This window comes from Oncorhynchus kisutch, linkage group LG20 (assembly GCF_002021735.2).
Source record: "Oncorhynchus kisutch isolate 150728-3 linkage group LG20, Okis_V2, whole genome shotgun sequence".
NCBI lineage: Eukaryota > Metazoa > Chordata > Actinopteri > Salmoniformes > Salmonidae > Oncorhynchus > Oncorhynchus kisutch.
This window is the reverse complement of record NC_034193.2, coordinates 7,613,364-7,636,023: the sequence shown is the minus strand read 5'-3', so window position 1 is coordinate 7,636,023 and position 22,660 is coordinate 7,613,364. Positions and strand designations below refer to the sequence as shown.

Sequence of the window (22,660 nt, the reverse complement as noted above, 5' to 3'; positions counted from 1 at the left end):
TTTGAACCAAACCCCTTGATCTGGTGAGATCTCGCGTTGGTTTGAACCAAATCCCTTGATCTGGTGAGATCTCCCGTTGGTTTGAACCAAATCCCTTGATCTGGTGAGATCTCGCGTTGGTTTGAACCAAACCCCTTGATCTGGTGAGATCTCGCGTTGGTTTGAACCAAACCCCTTGATCTGGTGAGATCTCCCGTTGGTTTGAACCAAACCCCTTGATCTGGTGAGATCTCCCGTTGGTTTGAACCAAACCCCTTGATCTGGTGAGATCTCCCGTTGGTTTGAACCAAACCCCTTGATCTGGTGGGATATCCCGTTGGTTTGAACCAAACCCCTTGATCTGGTGAGATATCCCGTTGTTTTGAACTAAACCCCTTGATCTGGTGAGATATCCCGTTGGTTTGAACCAAACCCCTTGATCTGGTGAGATCTCCCGTTGGTTTGAACCAAACCCCTTGATCTGGTGAGATATCCCGTTGGTTTGAACCAAACCCCTTGATCTGGTGAGATATCCCGTTGGTTTGAACCAAACCCCTTGATCTGGTGAGATATCCCGTTGGTTTGAACCAAACCCCTTGATCTGGTGCGATCTCCCGTTGGTTTGAACCAAACCCCTTGATCTGGTGAGATATCCCGTTGGTTTGAACCAAACCCCTTGATCTGGTGAGATGGTTGGTTTATACCATTTCCTTTCTTTGGTATAGAGGAAGGACAGTTGTTTGTTTCGTTTAGCTTCTTTGAGAGTGAATGTGCATGAAGAAGTTGACTAGGAGGACAAGAGAGAGAAATCTCAACTCAATACAGTAATCAGGTTTGTGACCCCACCCACCCCAGCCAGACTGTCTTTCCACGTTTAAACTCATGCGATCATCAGCTTTTTTTACCTGCTGTATGTGGTTAGTGACAGTTAAATAAATAAAGAACATTTCTGTGTTAAATTATTATTTCTATTGTATTTATTTGTTTTTTTATTTAACTTGGCAAATCATTACTCGTTGTCTTGTATTGTGATCATGACTTGTTCTGAATGTGTGTTCTGAATCTCTCCTGCTGGTCTCGCTCAAAGTCGGTTCTGGTCACATATTACTAGAAAAAGCCAAACATTGTACCTTTTTATAATTGAGAAATGATTCACACAAAATGGAAAACAAAACAGTGTGTAGGACTGGCTATTACAGATCAATATATGTGAGAAGCCAATGGCATACAATTAAAGGGCCAATCAGCTGTTGAAACAACAACAACAATCCTAATCCCCGCCACTGTTTTGAGTAAAAAGCTGAGGGATGGAGAAATGTAACCAGTCTCAAATTCATAGACAGAGCAACGGATGCAAGGTCTGACAATCCATTATATCAAAATTATAGTTTTAATCATGTTTTGTTTAAGTTTGGGTTCTGCTGGGGTATGACAGTTAAACTATGCTCGTGAGCATATAACTAATACGTTATATTAGTCAAGAATCAATGGTTACATACCAAAAATGGTCCCTATAAAATCAAACGTTATTTGTCACGTGCCGAATACAACTTTACCGTGAAATGCTTACTTACAAGCCCTTAACCAACAATGCAGTTTTAAGAAAAATATGAGTTAGTAAATATTTTCTTAACTAAACAAAACTAAAAATATATGTTTTAAGTAACACAATAAAATAACAATAATGAGACTAAATACAGGGGTACCGGTACCGAGTTAGTGTTTATTTTAATGTTATTTTATTTCACCTTTATTTAACCAGGTAGGCTAGTTGAGAACAAGTTCTCATTTACAACTGCGACCTGGCCAAGATAAAGCGTAGCAGTGTGACACATACAACAACAGAGTTACACATGGAATAAACATACATACAGTCAATAACACCATAGAAAAAGTCTATATACAGTGTGTGCAAATGAGGTAAGATAAATAGGCCATAGTGGCGAAATAATTACAATATAGCAAATAAACACTGGAATGATAGATGTGCAGAAGATGCATGTGCAAGTAGAGATACTGGGGTGCAAAGGAGTGTGCGGGGGTACAGGTTAGTTGAGGTCATTGAGGTAATATGTCCAGGGGTTTAACTAAGACGTATTGCAGCACACCCTTCGAGAGAATACGCTTTGAGCCTCTGAAAACAATATTATACCTCTGAATGAAATGGAATTTTGCTCACTATTTATTCAAAATTGATGTCGAAACTATTGATGTCGAAACAGTCAATACACTTCATCCCTAATTCGTTAATATATATCCCTAGACGATTGACAATCAGGTTTCGACCTAGAAATGGTTCCGAACAGAGAAAAGGCAGATGGATCTATACCAGACATACTAGGTAAATGGACATTTGTCACTCTGGTAAATTATAAATAGCAATAACAATATTGTGTGTTATTTATTTCTTTAATCAAATGTATTTGGTTTTAAATTTTAATTTCAGTGGATGAACTGAATGGAAAAATTGTGAACATTCTACTGAAATGTAAATGGGAATTGACGTCAGCCCTGTAACATCAGTCCCCTGAATAGTAAGACTCATGTTATTGGTCAGTTTTTAAACGTTTTTTTTTTTTTAACATTCAACAAGGATACTGTTACATTTAAAGTACTACGTGGAATGAATGACATCACTATCCTAAAGGCCACCCGCAGAAGCCACGCTTGTTTTTATACGGTTGTTGCCTTTGTTTAGTCGCGTGCCTTCCGCTCCTCCGCTCTTTCCGTGGACACGCCTCCCACGGACGAGCCTTATAAATACCAGACAACCCGCATCTTCACACCAGTTGAATTACAAAACGGATTATAGCGCTGTTGCTCATTACGGCATTCAAGATACCTCATTTGTACTTGATCGGACAATGCAATTGGAATACAGTATATTTATTTACAGTCTTCGAGTTTAAAAGTATTATTCTGTTTAATAGAAGACGTTGCTTTTGTGGTCGGATCACTTTTAAATCCCAATAATGCCTTTTCCGCCGATAAATCTCCATCAACGAATCTCTTCTCCCGGGAGAGAGCTGTTCAGGAAAAAGAAACAGACGGAGGAAAAAGACTCGGAGAAGGAAAAGATCTCGAAGTCTTGGACTACGGCCAATCTGAGGAATTTGGGGCGAAAACCCCAACAACAGAAAACTAAACTCCCGATTCAGGAGACAGAAGGTTTAAAGAGCTCCTGGCTAACTTTACCCAAACAATCTCAAGACTCGTGTGAGAGTGTTCCGCTTTACAGTTCTGTGGAATCCACCACGCACCGGGACAGGGGTAAGCAGTCCTCGCGGAGTTCCATAGGAAAGGACGAGGCAGGAGAAGAAAGGAAGATTCAATTCTCTCTGAGCCTCACACCGGAGGCCATTCTCGTTATTCAGAAGCGCAGCTTAGAAAAACAGATGCTAGCCAAACAGCAGAAGGGTTGTGTGTCCGTAGACTTTCGGCACAGGCGAGTCTTTCCATCCAAACGGACTCCAGGTGGTTCCAAAAGCTCGACCAATCCCGTCGCCAATCTGGAACACGCAGAGGACATTACAACCATAGTCAAAATATCTTTACTAAATGATCAGTATAAATACGATGACGTGGAATACGAAGAAGAAGATGGCGATGTGGATGAGACGGTGGTGAGGAAATGCAAAGAATGGCTGAAAGGAGTGGAAAGTGCTGCTGCTTTTGGGAAAGTGGATAAACACTCTACCCTTCCTCACCTAAAAAGCTGCTGACGAATGCTTCTCATATTATAAGACTTTAATATGATGTGACAAGGCAAGCTAGGAACATTGCACATTGTAGCCTACACAAAATGTATGAATTCTTAGTAGCCTATCCACTGACACTGCTCACCATTACGCACGGCGAACACTGTTTCCACACACATGGGAATGTTTTTTTACTAGTCTAATAATTCTAATGATGTCTGAAATGAATAGCCAATCATGTTGACACTGTCAAAATCCTGTGTTCTCTTCTTTTGCACGTGCTTATGTTTTTATTGAGGCGCCTTTATCCGTTGGTTGGCATGAGCCGCCTGCGATCCAAGGACCCTCTACCTTTTGTGTCCAAGAACAATAGCTGTCAACGGCAACGACAGGGTTACTTTGCGTTTTTTGTTGTTGTTGTCGGGTGCACCTCTCAGAAGATGCACCTGGTTTTTTTTGCACTGTCTGTAAAATGACATTTATTTTTTTGTGGAGGTGGATCTGATTTGTAGGCCTACCTTATTTATTATGGGGGGGGGGGGGATGTTTGTATCAGCTCAAATGTTTCGTTCTACCCTGACATTTTTATGCCATTTGTATGAAGTAAAAAATGTTTTCAATCTACATGCACTGATCATTTGACTTATTTCATTAGTGTAGACATTACCCTGGCAGTTTAGTGATCAATAAACCCAATGCAAATCAAATTAGGCAAATTCAGTTTCTAGTCCGCTATGTATCCAAATGGTAGACATATCCTCCTGTATCCAGTCCTTGAATGAAGGTCTGTAGCTATGATGACAACTGTAACCAATGGCGATTGGTTCTGCCCGATCAACAAGTCAAAAGTCAAGAATGACTCGATGGCTCAGACGTCATTGAAAGCTTAGGTTTCACAATGTTTCTTGTATATGCAACTTTTGAGTAATTTTGGGGCGCTAACTAGATAAGCTTCTTATGAGAATGTGTGTTAATCGGGGTTGTCAGAGAGCTCTCGTGCACAGCACCCGCTGACAAATGCAGAAGCATTAGCCTACTAAGGAGTCGGACTAGTGGCCTAGGCTAGTGCACACATTAATGCTATTAGGTCTTTAAGCCGTTGATTTAATCAATATGTCTAGGCCATTGGCTTATCGTGTCAATCAACTCAGTTTCCAGCTGAACAAAATGTATTTTAATGTTTTTGTATTGGATACATCACCCCGTTGTTGTTATAAAGCCACAGCCAAAGCATCGACATCCTGTGGCCTTATACGGTTGTTATAGAACTGATCGGGTGCGCTGCTCAGAGAGGATTGGTGCACGCCTGCTGTTAGAGAGAGAGAGAAGGGACACTCTAAACAGCCCAGTGAATATGGCCTATTGAATAGGGCCTGTTCGTATCATGGCAACCACTCTATATACACATGTCTTAAACAGACCAGTTAACCCCGGTCATTGCTGTTACGACACTTGTCTAATGTCATGCTGATACAGGATTATATCATCGGCTAAGGCATTTCTTGACGTGAATAGTTGAATAGTCTGATTTGTTCAATACCCGAGAAGAAAGTTATGTTGCCCCCCACATTGTTAGGCTACAATATCTGCCGATTGAATACATTTGTTGGGACCTGTGTGAACTATAGGCAGATAGTTAGTTAGTGTCCATCCTACCTTGAGGTAGCTTAGGCTGTAATAGATATTATGATACAAAGGCACATCACTAGATAGACAAGGACAAATACTAGTCTCAACTCGGATACAAGTCTGTGGAGACTAGACCAAATACTAGTCTCAACTCAGATGCAAGTCTGTGGAGACTAGACCAAATAATAGTCTCAACTGGGATGCAAGTCTGTGGAGACTAGACCAAATACTAGTCTCAACTCGGATACAAGTCTGTGGAGACTAGACCAAATACTAGTCTCAACTTAGATACAAGTCTGTGGAGACTAGACCAAATACTAGTCTCAACTAGGATGCAAGTCTGTGGAGACTAGACCAAATACTAGTCTCAACTAGGATACAAGTCTGTGGAGACTAGACCAAATACTAGTCTCAACTCAGATACAAGTCTGTGGAGACTAGACCAAATACTAGTCTCAACTCAGATACAAGTCTGTGGAGACTAGACCAAATACTAGTCTCAACTCAGATACAAGTCTGTGGAGACTAGACCAAATACTAGTCTCAACTCAGATACAAGTCTGTGGAGACTAGACCAAATACTAGTCTCAACTCAGATACAAGTCTGTGGAGACTAGACCAAATACTAGTCTCAACTCAGATACAAGTCTGTGGAGACTAGACCAAATACTAGTCTCAACTCAGATACAAGTCTGTGGAGACTAGACCAAATACTAGTCTCAACTCAGATACAAGTCTGTGGAGACTAGACCAAATACTAGTCTCAACTCAGATACAAGTCTGTGGAGACTAGACCAAATACTAGTCTCAACTCAGATACAAGTCTGTGGAGACTAGACCAAATACTAGTCTCAACTCAGATACAAGTCTGTGGAGACTAGACCAAATACTAGTCTCAACTCAGATACAAGTCTGTGGAGACTAGACCAAATACTAGTCTCAACTCAGATACAAGTCTGTGGAGACTAGACCAAATACTAGTCTCAACTCAGATACAAGTCTGTGGAGACTAGACCAAATACTAGTCTCAACTCAGATACAAGTCTGTGGAGACTAGACCAAATACTAGTCTCAACTCAGATACAAGTCTGTGGAGACTAGACCAAATACTAGTCTCAACTCAGATACAAGTATGTGGAGACTAGACCAAATACTAGTCTCAACTCAGATACAAGTCTGTGGAGACTAGACCAAATAATAGTCTCAACTCAGATACAAGTCTGTGGAGACTAGACCAAATACTAGTATCAACTCAGATACAAGTCTATGGAGACTAGACCAAATACTAGTCTCAACTCAGATACAAGTCTGTGGAGACTAGACCAAATACTAGTCTCAACTCAGATACAAGTCTGTGGAGACTAGACCAAATACTAGTCTCAACTCAGATACAAGTCTGTGGAGACTAGACCAAATACTAGTCTCAACTCAGATACAAGTCTGTGGAGACTAGACCAAATACTAGTCTCAACTCAGATACAAGTCTGTGGAGACTAGACCAAATACTAGTCTCAACTCAGATACAAGTCTGTGGAGACTAGACCAAATACTAGTCTCAACTCAGATACAAGTCTGTGGAGACTAGACCAAATACTAGTCTCAACTCAGATACAAGTCTGTAGAGACTAGACCAAATACTAGTCTCAACTCAGATACAAGTCTGTGGAGACTAGACCAAATACTAGTCTCAACTCAGATACAAGTCTGTGGAGACTAGACCAAATACTAGTCTCAACTCAGATACAAGTCTGTGGAGACTAGACCAAATACTAGTCTCAACTCAGATACAAGTCTGTGGAGACTAGACCAAATACTAGTCTCAACTCAGATACAAGTCTGTGGAGACTAGACCAAATACTAGTCTCAACTCAGATACAAGTCTGTGGAGACTAGACCAAATACTAGTCTCAACTCAGATACAAGTCTGTGGAGACTAGACCAAATACTAGTCTCAACTCAGATACAAGTCTGTGGAGACTAGACCAAATACTAGTCTCAACTCAGATACAAGTCTGTGGAGACTAGACCAAATACTAGTCTCAACTCAGATACAAGTCTGTGGAGACTAGACCAAATACTAGTCTCAACTCAGATACAAGTCTGTGGAGACTAGACCAAATACTAGTCTCAACTCAGATACAAGTCTGTGGAGACCAAATACTAGTCTCAACAGATACAAGTCTGTGGAGACTAGACCAAATACTAGTCTCAACTTAGATACAAGTCTGTGGAGACTAGACCAAATACTAGTCTCAACTCAGATACAAGTCTGTGGAGACTAGACCAAATACTAGTCTCAACTCAGATACAAGTCTGTGGAGACTAGACCAAATACTAGTCTCAACTCAGATACAAGTCTGTGGAGACTAGACCAAATACTAGTCTCAACTCAGATACAAGTCTGTGGAGACTAGACCAAATACTAGTCTCAACTCAGATACAAGTCTGTGGAGACTAGACCAAATACTAGTCTCAACTCAGATACAAGTCTGTGGAGACTAGACCAAATACTAGTCTCAACTCAGATACAAGTCTGTGGAGACTAGACCAAATACTAGTCTCAACTCAGATACAAGTCTGTGGAGACTAGACCAAATACTAGTCTCAACTCAGATACAAGTCTGTGGAGACCAAATACTAGTCTCAACAGATACAAGTCTGTGGAGACTAGACCAAATACTAGTCTCAACTTAGATACAAGTCTGTGGAGACTAGACCAAATACTAGTCTCAACTAGGATGCAAGTCTGTGGAGACTAGACCAAATACTAGTCTCAACTAGGATACAAGTCTGTGGAGACTAGACCAAATACTAGTCTCAACTCAGATACAAGTCTGTGGAGACTAGACCAAATACTAGTCTCAACTCAGATACAAGTCTGTGGAGACTAGACCAAATACTAGTCTCAACTCAGATACAAGTCTGTGGAGACTAGACCAAATACTAGTCTCAACTCAGATACAAGTCTGTGGAGACTAGACCAAATACTAGTCTCAACTCAGATACAAGTCTGTGGAGACTAGACCAAATACTAGTCTCAACTCAGATACAAGTCTGTGGAGACTAGACCAAATACTAGTCTCAACTCAGATACAAGTCTGTGGAGACTAGACCAAATACTAGTCTCAACTCAGATACAAGTCTGTGGAGACTAGACCAAATACTAGTCTCAACTCAGATACAAGTCTGTGGAGACTAGACCAAATACTAGTCTCAACTCAGATACAAGTCTGTGGAGACTAGACCAAATACTAGTCTCAACTCAGATACAAGTCTGTGGAGACTAGACCAAATACTAGTCTCAACTCAGATACAAGTCTGTGGAGACTAGACCAAATACTAGTCTCAACTCAGATACAAGTCTGTGGAGACTAGACCAAATACTAGTCTCAACTCAGATACAAGTCTGTGGAGACTAGACCAAATACTAGTCTCAACTCAGATACAAGTCTGTGGAGACTAGACCAAATACTAGTCTCAACTCAGATACAAGTATGTGGAGACTAGACCAAATACTAGTCTCAACTCAGATACAAGTCTGTGGAGACTAGACCAAATAATAGTCTCAACTCAGATACAAGTCTGTGGAGACTAGACCAAATACTAGTATCAACTCAGATACAAGTCTATGGAGACTAGACCAAATACTAGTCTCAACTCAGATACAAGTCTGTGGAGACTAGACCAAATACTAGTCTCAACTCAGATACAAGTCTGTGGAGACTAGACCAAATACTAGTCTCAACTCAGATACAAGTCTGTGGAGACTAGACCAAATACTAGTCTCAACTCAGATACAAGTCTGTGGAGACTAGACCAAATACTAGTCTCAACTCAGATACAAGTCTGTGGAGACTAGACCAAATACTAGTCTCAACTCAGATACAAGTCTGTGGAGACTAGACCAAATACTAGTCTCAACTCAGATACAAGTCTGTAGAGACTAGACCAAATACTAGTCTCAACTCAGATACAAGTCTGTGGAGACTAGACCAAATACTAGTCTCAACTCAGATACAAGTCTGTGGAGACTAGACCAAATACTAGTCTCAACTCAGATACAAGTCTGTGGAGACTAGACCAAATACTAGTCTCAACTCAGATACAAGTCTGTGGAGACTAGACCAAATACTAGTCTCAACTCAGATACAAGTCTGTGGAGACTAGACCAAATACTAGTCTCAACTCAGATACAAGTCTGTGGAGACTAGACCAAATACTAGTCTCAACTCAGATACAAGTCTGTGGAGACTAGACCAAATACTAGTCTCAACTCAGATACAAGTCTGTGGAGACTAGACCAAATACTAGTCTCAACTCAGATACAAGTCTGTGGAGACTAGACCAAATACTAGTCTCAACTCAGATACAAGTCTGTGGAGACTAGACCAAATACTAGTCTCAACTCAGATACAAGTCTGTGGAGACTAGACCAAATACTAGTCTCAACTCAGATACAAGTCTGTGGAGACTAGACCAAATACTAGTCTCAACTCAGATACAAGTCTGTGGAGACTAGACCAAATACTAGTCTCAACTCAGATACAAGTCTGTGGAGACCAAATACTAGTCTCAACTCAGATACAAGTCTGTGGAGACTAGACCAAATACTAGTCTCAACTCAGATACAAGTCTGTGGAGACTAGACCAAATACTAGTCTCAACTCAGATACAAGTCTGTGGAGACTAGACCAAATACTAGTCTCAACTCAGATACAAGTCTGTGGAGACTAGACCAAATACTAGTCTCAACTCAGATACAAGTCTGTGGAGACTAGACCAAATACTAGTCTCAACTCAGATACAAGTCTGTGGAGACCAAATACTAGTCTCAACTCAGATACAAGTCTGTGGAGACTAGACCAAATACTAGTCTCAACTCAGATACAAGTCTGTGGAGACTAGACCAAATACTAGTCTCAACTCAGATACAAGTCTGTGGAGACTAGACCAAATACTAGTCTCAACTCAGATACAAGTCTGTGGAGACTAGACCAAATACTAGTCTCAACTCAGATACAAGTCTGTGGAGACTAGACCATATACTAGTCTCAACTCAGATACAAGTCTGTGGAGACTAGACCAAATACTAGTCTCAACTCAGATACAAGTCTGTGGAGACTAGACCAAATACTAGTCTCAACTCAGATACAAGTCTGTGGAGACCAAATACTAGTCTCAACTCAGATACAAGTCTGTGGAGACCAAATACTAGTCTCAACTCAGATACAAGTCTGTGGAGACTAGACCAAATACTAGTCTCAACTCAGATACAAGTCTGTGGAGACCAAATACTAGTCTCAACTCAGATACAAGTCTGTGGAGACTAGACCAAATACTAGTCTCAACTCAGATACAAGTCTGTGGAGACTAGACCAAATACTAGTCTCAACTCAGATACAAGTCTGTGGAGACTAGACCATATACTAGTCTCAACTCAGATACAAGTCTGTGGAGACTAGACCAAATACTAGTCTCAACTCAGATACAAGTCTGTGGAGACTAGACCAAATACTAGTCTCAACTCAGATACAAGTCTGTGGAGACCAAATACTAGTCTCAACTCAGATACAAGTCTGTGGAGACTAGACCAAATACTAGTCTCAACTCAGATACAAGTCTGTGGAGACTAGACCAAATACTAGTCTCAACTCAGATACAAGTCTGTGGAGACTAGGCCTATTATTTTATAAGAAAATACATGTGAACAGAAAGTACTTTCTTTCATCAACACTGCAGCTTATAGTCTAGAACCTTTACAGCCAATCAGACTTGGAATTGACTGAAAGGTTTAAAAAAAAAAAAAAAAAATGAAGTTGTGGTTCACATTGTTCTGTGTAACTTGGTAACCATTGTGTTTTACTGAGGGAGGAGTGTAAAAACCCCTAGCCTAGGGACTCATAACGTTCTGACTGGCTGTTCGAGGTAGATGGGTAAGTGAGAGCTGTGAGCTGCAGGGTTTGCCTCCATTCCATTTAAATTCCTGTCAATTCAGAAAGTTAACCAAATCCAATTTCCAAATCCTCCTCATTGAAGAGAATTGGAATTTCAGTTTACTTCCTGAATTTACTGGAATTGAACCCAACCCTGGTGAGCTGAATTTGTTTTTAAAAGTTTGTAGGTTTAAGTGTTAGCTAACTTAAAAAGATTATTGTGTAATATCCTTTGTGAAATTATTTAAATTGTTGATATTGTGCAAGCTGCTAACAGGTCGGCTGTAGTACCATGTAGAAATAGTGTGTACCTACATTGTAATTTCACTAGCTTACTTATAAATGATCAATTATATTGTTATCCCGTCTCAATGTGAAGGTTGACTGTGATTGGATCACGATGAAGTCAAAGTGTAAAGACATCCACCAATCAAGCAACCTTCCCTGCATCTTGGAAACTTACCTGCCATCTAGTGGTGGCAAAACGGTAAAACACTTATTATTATTATTATTATTATTGTCTTTTTAATGCCTTGGGTGTTAGAAATGCACTTTATGAATGAAATTATCATTATTATCATTATTATTACTTATCAACCAACCAAACTATCAACCAATCAGGGGCTGTCTCATATGCCTTGTTTTCTTGCTAACGGAGTTCACTAAAACATTTGTTTTCTGACTAAAGAAGTTCACTAAAACATTTGTTTGGGTCAGAGGAGGCAATAAGCTTCACATATTCATCAGGATAATGAAAGCCCTGAATGGAAATTATGCCTAAAATAAATGCTGAAGAGAAGTTGTGGGTAAAGTACAAAACAGGTTGAAAGATCAAATCTCTGAGCTTTATTTATTTAACTAGGCAAGTACCAGTGTAGATAGGAACCAAGTCAGTTAAGGACAAATTCTTATTTTCAATGACTGTCTAGGAACAGTGGGTTAACTGCCTTGTTCAAGGGCAGAATGACACATTTTTACCTTGTCAGCTCAGCTAGTAACCTTTCAGTTACTAGTCCAACGCTCTAACCACTAGGCTACCTGCCGCCCCTACACTCTAACCACTAGGCTACCTGCCGTCCCTACACTCTAACCACTAGGCTACCTGCCGTCCATACACCCTAACCACTAGGCTACCTGCCGTCCCTACACTCTAACCACTAGGCTACCTGCCGTCCCTACACTCTAACCACCATTCTACCTGCCGCCCCTACACTCTAACCACTGGGCTACCTGCCGTCCCTACACTCTAACCACTGGGCTTCCTGCCGTCCCTACACTCTAACCACTGGGCTACCTGCCGTCCCTACACTCTAACCACTAGGCTACCTGACGTCCCTACACTCTAACCACTGGGCTACCTGCCGTCCCTACACTCTAACCACTGGGCTACCTGCCGCACCTACACTCTAACCACTAGGCTACCTGGCGCCCCTACACTCTAACCACTAGGCTACCTGCCGTCCCTACACTCTAACCACCGGGCTACCTGCCGTCCCTACACTCTAACCACTAGGCTACCTGCCGCCCCTACACTCTAACCACTAGGCTACCTGCCGCCCCTACACTCTAACCACTAGGCTACCTGCCGTCCCTACACTCTAACCACTAGGCTACCTGTCGTCCCTCTCTTGAGAGCCAGGTCTGCCTTTCTCAATAGCAAGGCTATGCTCACTGAGTCTGTACATAGTCATAGCTTTCCTTAATTTTGGGTCAGTCAGAGTGGTCAGGTATTCTGACACCGTGTACTCTCTGTTTAGGGCCAAATAGCATTCTAGTTTTCTCGGATGTTTTTGTGTCAAATAATTATCTTTTTGTTTTCTCATGATTTGGTTGAGGTCTAATTGTGTTGCTGTCCTGGGGCTCTGTGGGGTCTGTTTGTGTTTGTGAACAGAGCCCCAGGACCAGCTTGCTTAGGGGACTCTTCTCCAGGTTCAGCTCTCTGTAGGTGATCTCTCTCTCTCTATTCACACACTCTCTGTCCTGTTCTGGGGTTAAAGTAGAGAGCGTGCTGTGCTGCTGTGTGAATCAGCCATCATCAAACTAGAGCTTTACAGAATCCTTGTGTTCCAAGTGGTTTGGTTGTATCCCAAATTGCACCCCAAATTGCACCCATCCCAAATTGCACTACTTTTGACTGGGACCCATAGGGAGTAGGGTTTCATTTGGGATGCAAACTGTGTGTTCCTGTTCTGTTCCTAAACAAGGCAAATTGTTGCTAGGGACAGAGGGTTGTCTTGGTAACCTCTGGAAACACTCTCTCTTAGTCTCCCCTTCTGCTCTTTCTCATCTTTTTCATTCTGTGACCCCCCCCCCCCCCTCCAACCTCTCTGCGGCCCCCCCTCCCCCCCCATCCTCTCTGTGAACCCCTCCCCCCATCCTCTCTGTGACCCCCCCCCCCCTCCCCCCATCCTCTCTGTGAGCCCCTACCCCCTCCCCCATCCTCTCTGTGACCCCCCACTCCACCCCCATCCTCTCTGTGACCCCTCCCCCCATCCTCTCTGTGACCCACTCCCTCCCCCCATCCTCTCTGTGACCCCCTCCCCCCATCCTCTCTGTGACCCCCCACTCCCTCCCCCATCCTCTCTGTGACCCCCTCCCCCCATCCTCTCTGTGACCCCCCACTCCCTCCCCCATCCTCTCTGTGACCCCCTCCCCCCATCCTCTCTGTGACCCCCCACTCCCTCCCCCCATCCTCTCTGTGACCCCCCCCCTTCCTCTCTGTGACCCCCCACTCCCTCCCCCATCCTCTCAGTGACCCCCCACTCCCTTCCCCCATCCTCTCTGTGACCCCCCACCCCCCCATCCTCTCTGTGACCCCCCACTCCCTCCCCCCATCCTCTCTGTGACCCCCTCCCCCATCCTCTCTGTGACGCCCCTCCCCCTTCCCCCCATCCTCTCTGTAAACCCCCCTCCCCCATCCTCTCTGTGACCCCCCTCCCCCATCCTCTCTGTGACCTCCCTCCCCCATCCTCTCTGTGACCCCCCCCATCCTCTCTGTGACCCACTCCCTCCCCCCATTCTCTGTGACCCACTCCCTCCCCCCATCCTCTCTGTGAGCCCCCTCCCCCATCCTCTCTGTGACCCCCTACCCCCTCCCCCATCCTCTCTGTGACCCCCCACTCCCTCCCCCATCCTCTCTGTGACCCCCTCCCCCCATCCTCTCTGTGACCCACTCCCTCCCCCCCATCCTCTCTTTGACCCCCCTCCCTCCTCCCCCATCCTCTCTGTGACCCCCCACTCCCTCCCCCCATCCTCTCTGTGACCCCCCCTCCTTCCTCTCTGTGACCCCCCACTCCCTCCCCATCCTCTCAGTGACCCCCCACTCCCTCCCCCCATCCTCTCTGTGACCCCCACTCCCCCCACTCCCTCCCCCATCCTCTCTGTGACCCCCCACTTCTTTCTCCCTCTCTTTCTCTCTCCCTCTCTCTTTCTCTCTCTGCATGTACTCTGTCATCTTCTCTTCACTCTTCAGAATATTCCATCATCTGGTTCTGTTCATCCAACTCTTTTTTGTTCTTTGAAGATAAGGAGTAGTCACAGAGATTTGATTACCCCCTCACACACACACACGCACGCACGCACACACAAACACACACACACAATCTGAGTGGGTGGTGTTGGACGGCCATATTGTCTATGTCTGATTAATAGTGACAAGCCATGCAGATGGATGATGCATTCGCCTTGCAGTGTCCCCATCATTCACCATAATCACACACACACACACACACACACACACACACACACACACACACACACACACACACACACACACACACACACACACACACACACAGTGATACATCCTGTCTTTTTCTAATGGCCTTTGTGAGGGGAGACAACAGGCTGGGCCCATAATCTCCCTCAACAAGCTGGGCACATAAACTCCCTCAACAGGCTGGGCACATAAACTCCCTCAACAGGCTGGGCACATAAACTCCCTCAACAGGCTGGGCACATAAACTCCCTCAACAGGCTGGGCACATAAACTCCCTCAACAGGCGGGGCCATAAACTCCCTCAACATGCTGGGCTCATAAACTCCCTCAACAGGATGGGCCCATAAACTCCCTCAACAGGCTGGGCACATAAACTCCCTCAACAGGCTGGGTCCATAAACTCCCTCAACAGGCTGGGTCCATAAATTCCCTCAACAGGCTGGGCCCATAAACTCCCTCAACAGGCTGGGCACATAAACTCCCTCAACAGGCTGGGCACATAAACTCCCTCAACAGGCTGGGCACATAAACTCCCTCAACAGGCGGGGCACATAAACTCCCTCAACAGGCTGGGCACATAAACTCTCTCAACAGGCTGGGCCCATAAACTCTCTCAACAGGCTGGGCCCATAAACTCCCTCAACAGGCTGGGCACATAAAATCCCTCAACAGGCTGGGCCCATAAACTCCCTCAACAGGCTGGGCCCATAATCTCCCTCAACAAGCTGGGCACATAAACTCCCTCAACAGGCTGGGCCCATAAGCTCCCTCAACAGGCTGGGCACATAAACTCCCTCAACAGGCTGGGCACATAAACTCCCTCAACAGGCTGGGTCCATAAACTCCCTCAACAGGCTGGGTCCATAAACTCCCTCAACAGGCTGGGCCCATAAACTCCCTCAACAGGCTGGGCACATAAACTCCCTCAACAGGCTGGGCACATAAACTCCCTCAACAGGCTGGGCACATAAACTCCCTCAACAGGCTGGGCACATAAACTCCCTCAACAGGCTGGGCACATAAACTCTCTCAACAGGCTGGGCCCATAAACTCCCTCAACAGGCTGGGCACATAAAATCCCTCAACAGGCTGGGCCCATAAACTCCCTCAACAGGCTGGGCCCATAATCTCCCTCAACAAGCTGGGCACATAAACTCCCTCAACAGGCTGGGCACATAAACTCTCTCAACAGGCTGGGCCCATAAACTCCCTCAACAGGCTGGGCACATAAAATCCCTCAACAGGCTGGGCCCATAAACTCCCTCAACAGGCTGGGCCCATAAACTCCCTCAACAGGCTGGGCCCATAATCTCCCTCAACAGGCTGGGCCCATACACTCCCTCAACAGGCTGGGCCCATAAACTCCCTCAACAGGCTGGGCACATAAACTCCCTCAACAGGCTGGGCACATAAACTCCCTCAACAGGCTGGGCCCATAAACTCCCTCAACAGGCTGGGTCCATAAACTCCCTCAACAGGCTGGGCCCATACACTCCCTCAACAGGCTGGGCCCATAAACTCCCTCAACAGGCTGGGCACATAAACTCCCTCAACAGGCTGGGCACATAAACTCTCTCAACAGGCTGGGCCCATAAAATCCCTCAACAGGCTGGGCCCATAAACTCCCTCAACAGGCTGGGCACATAAACTCCCTCAACAGGCTGGGCACATAAACTCCCTCAACAGGCTGGGTCCATAAACTCCCTCAACAGGCTGGGTCCATAAACTCCCTCAACAGGCTGGGCCCATAAACTCCCTCAACAGGCTGGGCACATAAACTCCCTCAACAGGCTGGGCACATAAACTCCCTCAACAGGCTGGGCACATAAACTCCCTCAACAGGCTGGGCACATAAACTCTCTCAACAGGCTGGGCCCATAAACTCCCTCAACAGGCTGGGCACATAAATCCCTCAACAGGCTGGGCCCATAAACTCCCTCAACAGGCTGGGCCCATAATCTCCCTCAACAAGCTGGGCACATAAACTCCCTCAACAGGCTGGGCCATAAACTCCCTCAACAGGCTGGGCACATAAACTCCCTCAACAGGCTGGGCACATAAACTCCCTCAACAGGCTGGGCCATAAACTCCCTCAACAGGCTGGGCACATAAACTCCCTCAACAGGCTGGGCACATAAACTCCCTCAACAGGCTGGGCCATAAACTCCCTCAACAGGCTGGGTCCATAAACTCCCTCAACAGGCTGGGCCCATACACTCCCTCAACAGGCTGGGCCCATAAAGTCCCTCAACAGGCTGGGCACATAAACTCCCTCAACAGGCTGGGCACATAAACTCCCTCAACAGGCTGGGCACATAAACTCCCTCAACAGGCTGGGCACATAAACTCCCTCAACAGGCTGGGCACATAAACTCCCTCAACAGGCTGGGCACATAAACTCCCTCAACAGGCTGGGTCCATAAACTCCCTCAACAGGCTGGGTCCATAAACTCCCTCAACAGGCAGGGCCCATAAACTCCCTCAACAGGCTGGGCCATAAACTCCCTCAACAGGCTGGGCACATAAACTCCCTCAACAGGCTGGGCCATAAACCCCCTCAACAGGCTGGGCACATAAACTCCCTCAACAGGCTGGGCCCATAAGCTCCCTCAACAGGCTGGGCACATAAACTCCCTCAACAGGCTGGGCACATAAACTCCCTCAACAGGCTGGGTCCATAAACTCCCTCAACAGGCTGGGCCCATACACTCCCTCAACAGGCTGGGCACATAAACTCCCTCAACAGGCTGGGCCATAAACTCCCTCAACAGGCTGGGCACATAAACTCCCTCAACAGGCGGGGCACATAAACTCCCTCAACAGGCTGGGCCCATAAACTCCCTCAACAGGCTGGGCCCATACACTCCCTCAACAGGCGGGGCACATAAACTCCCTCAACAGGCGGGGCACATAAACTCCCTCAACAGGCTGGGCCCATAAACTCCCTCAACAGGCGGGGCACATAAACTCCCTCAACAGGCTGGGCCCATAAACTCCCACAACAGGCTGGGCATATCAAATGTAAAACGGAGAACACCATCATGTTCATGAGAATCTCCCTTTTCCATAGTGGGGTCATATTAGTTTGTATCCCAAAGAATTCCCCTTAATCTCTCAGATGGCGAAGCATTCCCCTTAATCTCTCTCTGATGGCGAAGCATTCCCCTTAATCTCTTTCTGATGGCGAAGCATTCCCCTTAATCTCTCTCTGATGGCGAAGCATTCCCCTTAATCTCTCTCAGATGGCGAAGCATTCCCCTTAATCTTTCTCAGATGGCGATGCATTCCCCTTAATCTCTCTCAGATGGCGAAGCATTCCCCGTAATCTCTCTCAGATGGTGAAGCATTCCCCTTAATCTCTCTCAGATGGTGAATCATTCCCCTTAATCTCTCTCAGATGGTGAATCATTCCTCTTAATCTCTCTCAGATGGCAAACCATTCTCCTTAATCTCTCTCAGATGGCGAAGCATTCTCCTTAATCTCTCTCAGATGGCGAAGAATTCCCCTTAATCTCTCTCAGATGGTGAACCATTCCCCTTAATCTCTCTCAGATGGTGAAGCATTCCCCTTAATCTCTCTCAGATGGCGATGCATTCCCCTTAATCTCTCTCAGATGGCGAAGCATTCCCCTTAATCTCTCTCAGATGGTGAACCACTCCCCTTAATCTTTCTCAGATGGCGAAGCATTCTCCTTAATCTTTCTCAGATGCCGAAGCATTCCCCTTAATCTCTCAGATGGTGAAGCATTCCCCTTAATCTCTCTCAGATGGTGAAGCATGTGACAAATAACATTTGATCTGATAAATTACATAAGATATGACTGTGTTCCACATAGCATGATATTCCTACTGTGCTGCAGCGCACACACACACACACACACACACACACACACACACACACACACACACACACACACACACACACACACACACACACACACACACACACACACACACGTCATGCAAGCACACACACACACACACACACAGACCCATGCACACACACACACACACACACACACCACACACACACACTCACACACACACGTCATGCAAGCACACACACACACACACACACAGACCCATGCACACACACACACGCACACGCAGTGTGAATGTGTGTGTGTGTGTGTGTGTGTGTGTGAATGTGTGTGTGCGTGCGTACGTACGTGTGCAGTACAGTGGTGGGCAATCTGGCAAATCCTCCGAGGTTGGGTAAGGAGGGATAATTAGTTTGGACAGGAAATTGCCGGAAGAAGAACACAATGTCTGAAGGTTATTATGTGGGAGCTACACTGGAAGACAGAACTGATGACTAAATATGTCCAGCACCATTGGGACTATAGAGATTCCATAAACACACCATAGTTCTATTTCCTTCCGTGTTTGCTACAGATAGACCCCTGATTTCCATCCAGCTGTATGTCTGTAATGTGTATGATGTGCTGTCTGTCTACGTCTGTCTGCCATAGAAAGAACATCCTAAAGGATATTTACAAAGTCATCAACATGCGTTTGGACTTGTTGTTAGACAGAAAATATGTCCAGAATCTTTCAGACAGACAGTCCCCCTCAGTCTCCCTGTTTCCATGCAACCTCTGTGTGTTTTGACTTGAGACAGACAGTCCCCCTCAGTCACCCTGTTTCCATCCAAACCTCTGTGTGTTTTGACTTGAGACAGACAGTCCCCCTCAGTCCCTCTGTATCCATCCAAACCTCTGTGTGTTTTGACTTGAAACAGGCAGAGAATGAAGACAGGCCTCAGCGTTGGAGGAAGAAGCTGACCCAGAGCAGAGAGACTGGGCCAGGGGGTCAGAATCACCCTGGGAGTGCTGCTAGTGACCCAGACAGCGTCAGTCGCCAGGCTCTGCTAGATCAGGTTGGTGACACCCCAAGAATTACAGCCTTAGTGGATACCATTCATATATACCACATAGATAAATCAATACATACGTTTGTATACATTTAAATACATTTGTCTCTAGGATACCAATACGATGAATGATGTACGAATATGTTACTGGAAAATATATGTAACCGAAACCCATGAGGTTGTCTTTCTGTCGCTGTCTCACAAAAGTTTAATTTTCTCTATTCATCTACACAGTAGTATTGTAGGTGTTGATTCTGATATTATTATTTTGTTGTCTCGGACATCAGCGCCATCTAGAGGCGTACAGAAACATGCACCGTCTCAGAGACATCCTGTACCATCGATACTCTGCCATGCTCAGAGATAAGATACACACACAGAGACAGGAGATACAACGACGTGCTGCGGCAGCTGGAGCAGTCACCGAGGATAAACACAAACCGGTAAAACACCTTCAAATCTTATTCGTGTAGGATGAGGCTCATACATAATGAGTTGATGAGGCTCATACATAATGAGTTGATGAGGCTCATACATAATGAGTTGATGAGGCTCATACATAATGAGTTGATGAGGCTCATACATAATGAGTTGATGAGGCTCATACATAATGAGTTGATGAGGCTCGTACATACTTCCCAAAACATGGTTTTACAGAAATCCTGGTTGGAAGATTCCCAGGATCAGGATGGAATAAATAGGAAATCCCGAAGCCTCCAACCAGGATTTCTGGAGAATTTTGACAAATGTACAACCCTATGTATGACCCAGTGGACTGATAACATACCCTATGTATGACCCAGTGGACTGATAACATACCCTATGTTTGACCCAGTGGACTGATAACACACCCTATGAAACACTAATAAAACAACCTTACAAACATGGTAATTCTGTTTCTTGCTTTCAATACTTTCATTCAGTTTTTCACACTGAGATGTAGGTAAGAGAAGATATGTAATACCAGTTGGTCACCAACAGGGGTCAGTGTCAGGCTACTAACTAGTCTACCAGGGCTCTCCCCCCCAGTCCCTGGAGCACTACCATCCCAGGGCTCTCCCCTCCCCCCCCAGTCCCTGGAGCACTACCATCCCAGGGCTCTCCCCCCCAGTCCCTGGAGCACTACCATCCCAGTGCTCTCCCCTCCCCCCCAGTCCCTGGAGCACTACCATCCCAGGGCTCTCCCCTCCCCCCCCAGTCCCTGGAGCACTACCATCCCAGTGCTCTCCCCCCCCCCCCCCCCCCAGTCCCTGGAGCACTACCATCCCAGGGCTCTCCCCTCCCCCCCAGTCCCTGGAGCACTACCATCCCAGGGCTCTCCCCTCCCCCCCAGTCCCTGGAGCACTACCATCCCAGTGCTCTCCACCGGCTTTTTCCACTGGTGGCACCAGCACATGATTTGGTGATTTGGTTTCACAAATGTATTTAAATATAATTTGATTAATAACGATCTGGACTGTGTTCCATAATGTGTCTGCATTCCATGCAGAACCAGGCCAATAATGACTAGTCATTTTGTAAATGAGCATGTTTAACAGTGATTTGGATAGATTTACTGTAACAGGTCTGATGTACAGTAAGTTACCCTTTAATTCAGGTGCACACCAGACAGACTGTTGTGTTTGGCTATCAGTGTTTCTAGGTGTATCTCCAGCACACTGTTTCCAAAACAAATGGCCACTGGATTGATGCAAATAATCATGATTGTGCCAGGTTGGCATAGAATACTTTGTTGTTACCAACCCTAGAATTTGGTGATTTCAGGGGCAAGGCCATTTGGCCTTCAAGAGGTGCCCAATCTGTCTGTCAGGATACCAAGGCCATCTGTCAGGGTACTAAGGACATCTGTCAGGGTACTAAGGCCATCTGTCAGGCTAATAAGGCCATCTGTCAGGGTAATAAGGCCATCTGTCAGGGTAATAAGGCCATCTCTCAGGGTAATAAGGCCATCTCTCAGGGTAATAAGGCCATCTGTCAGGGTAATAAGACCATATGTCAGGGTAATAAGGACATCTGTCAGGGTAATAAGGACATCTGTCAGGGTACTAAGGACATCTGTCAGGGTAATAAGGCCATCTGTCAGGGTACCAAGGCCATCTGTCAGGGTAATAAGGCCATCTGTCAGGGTACTAAGGACATCTGTCAGGGTACTAAGGACATCTACTCTCATTGGCTACAGCCTCTCATGTCTACACCAATACTGACCTAAGGGAGGCGCCAGAAAATGTAGGCAAATTGTAATGTGACTTTTAATTACATAGTCCTATATACACTGAGTGAACAAAACATTAAGAACACCTTCCTAATATTGAGTTGCAAACCCCTTATTGCCCTCAGAACAGCCTCAATTACGTCGGGACATGGACTCTACAAGGTGTTTAAAGGTGTTCCACAGGGATGTTGGCCCATGTTGACTCCAATGCTTCCCACAGTTGTGTCAAGTTGTTGAGCGTGAAAAACCCAGCAGCCTTGCAGTTTTTGACACAAAACGGTGCGTCATACACAATCCATGTCTCAACTGTCTCAAGACTTAAAAATCCTTCGTTAGCCCGTCTCCTCCCCTTCATCTACACTGATTGAAGTGGATTTAACAGGTGACATCAATAAGGGATGAAAGCTTTCACCTGGATTCACCTGGTTAGTCTATGTCATGGAAAGAGCTGGTGTTCTTAATGTTTTGTACACTCAGTGTAGACCAAAAGCCAGTCATGTTTGACAAATATAATGTAGGGTGGGTCGTCATTGTAAATAAGAATTTGTTCTTAACTGACTTGACAAGGTAAATAAAGGTTCAATTTAAATATATATAGATTACATTTTTTTTTAAATA

The 22,660-nt window shown here is 45.3% G+C and overlaps 2 protein-coding genes across 2 annotated transcripts in view; both read left to right on the top strand.

The window, feature by feature from the left end:
- si:ch211-130h14.4 (uncharacterized) overlaps positions 1–22,660 on the top strand; it is a 78,011-nt gene that overhangs the window by 33,140 nt on the left and 22,211 nt on the right. Inside the window, exons 5-7 of the mRNA XM_031799912.1 lie at positions 11,619–11,726; positions 19,699–19,836; positions 20,118–20,273. Coding sequence (XP_031655772.1) covers positions 11,619–11,726; positions 19,699–19,836; positions 20,118–20,273 — 402 coding nt within the window. The remainder of the gene's footprint in view (positions 1–11,618; positions 11,727–19,698; positions 19,837–20,117; positions 20,274–22,660) is intronic.
- prr18 (proline rich 18) lies at positions 1,689–4,034 on the top strand. Its single transcript, XM_020454310.2, has one exon. The coding sequence runs from the start codon at positions 2,952–2,954 to the stop codon at positions 3,699–3,701; it is 750 nt and encodes a 249-aa protein (XP_020309899.1). The 5' UTR covers positions 1,689–2,951; the 3' UTR covers positions 3,702–4,034.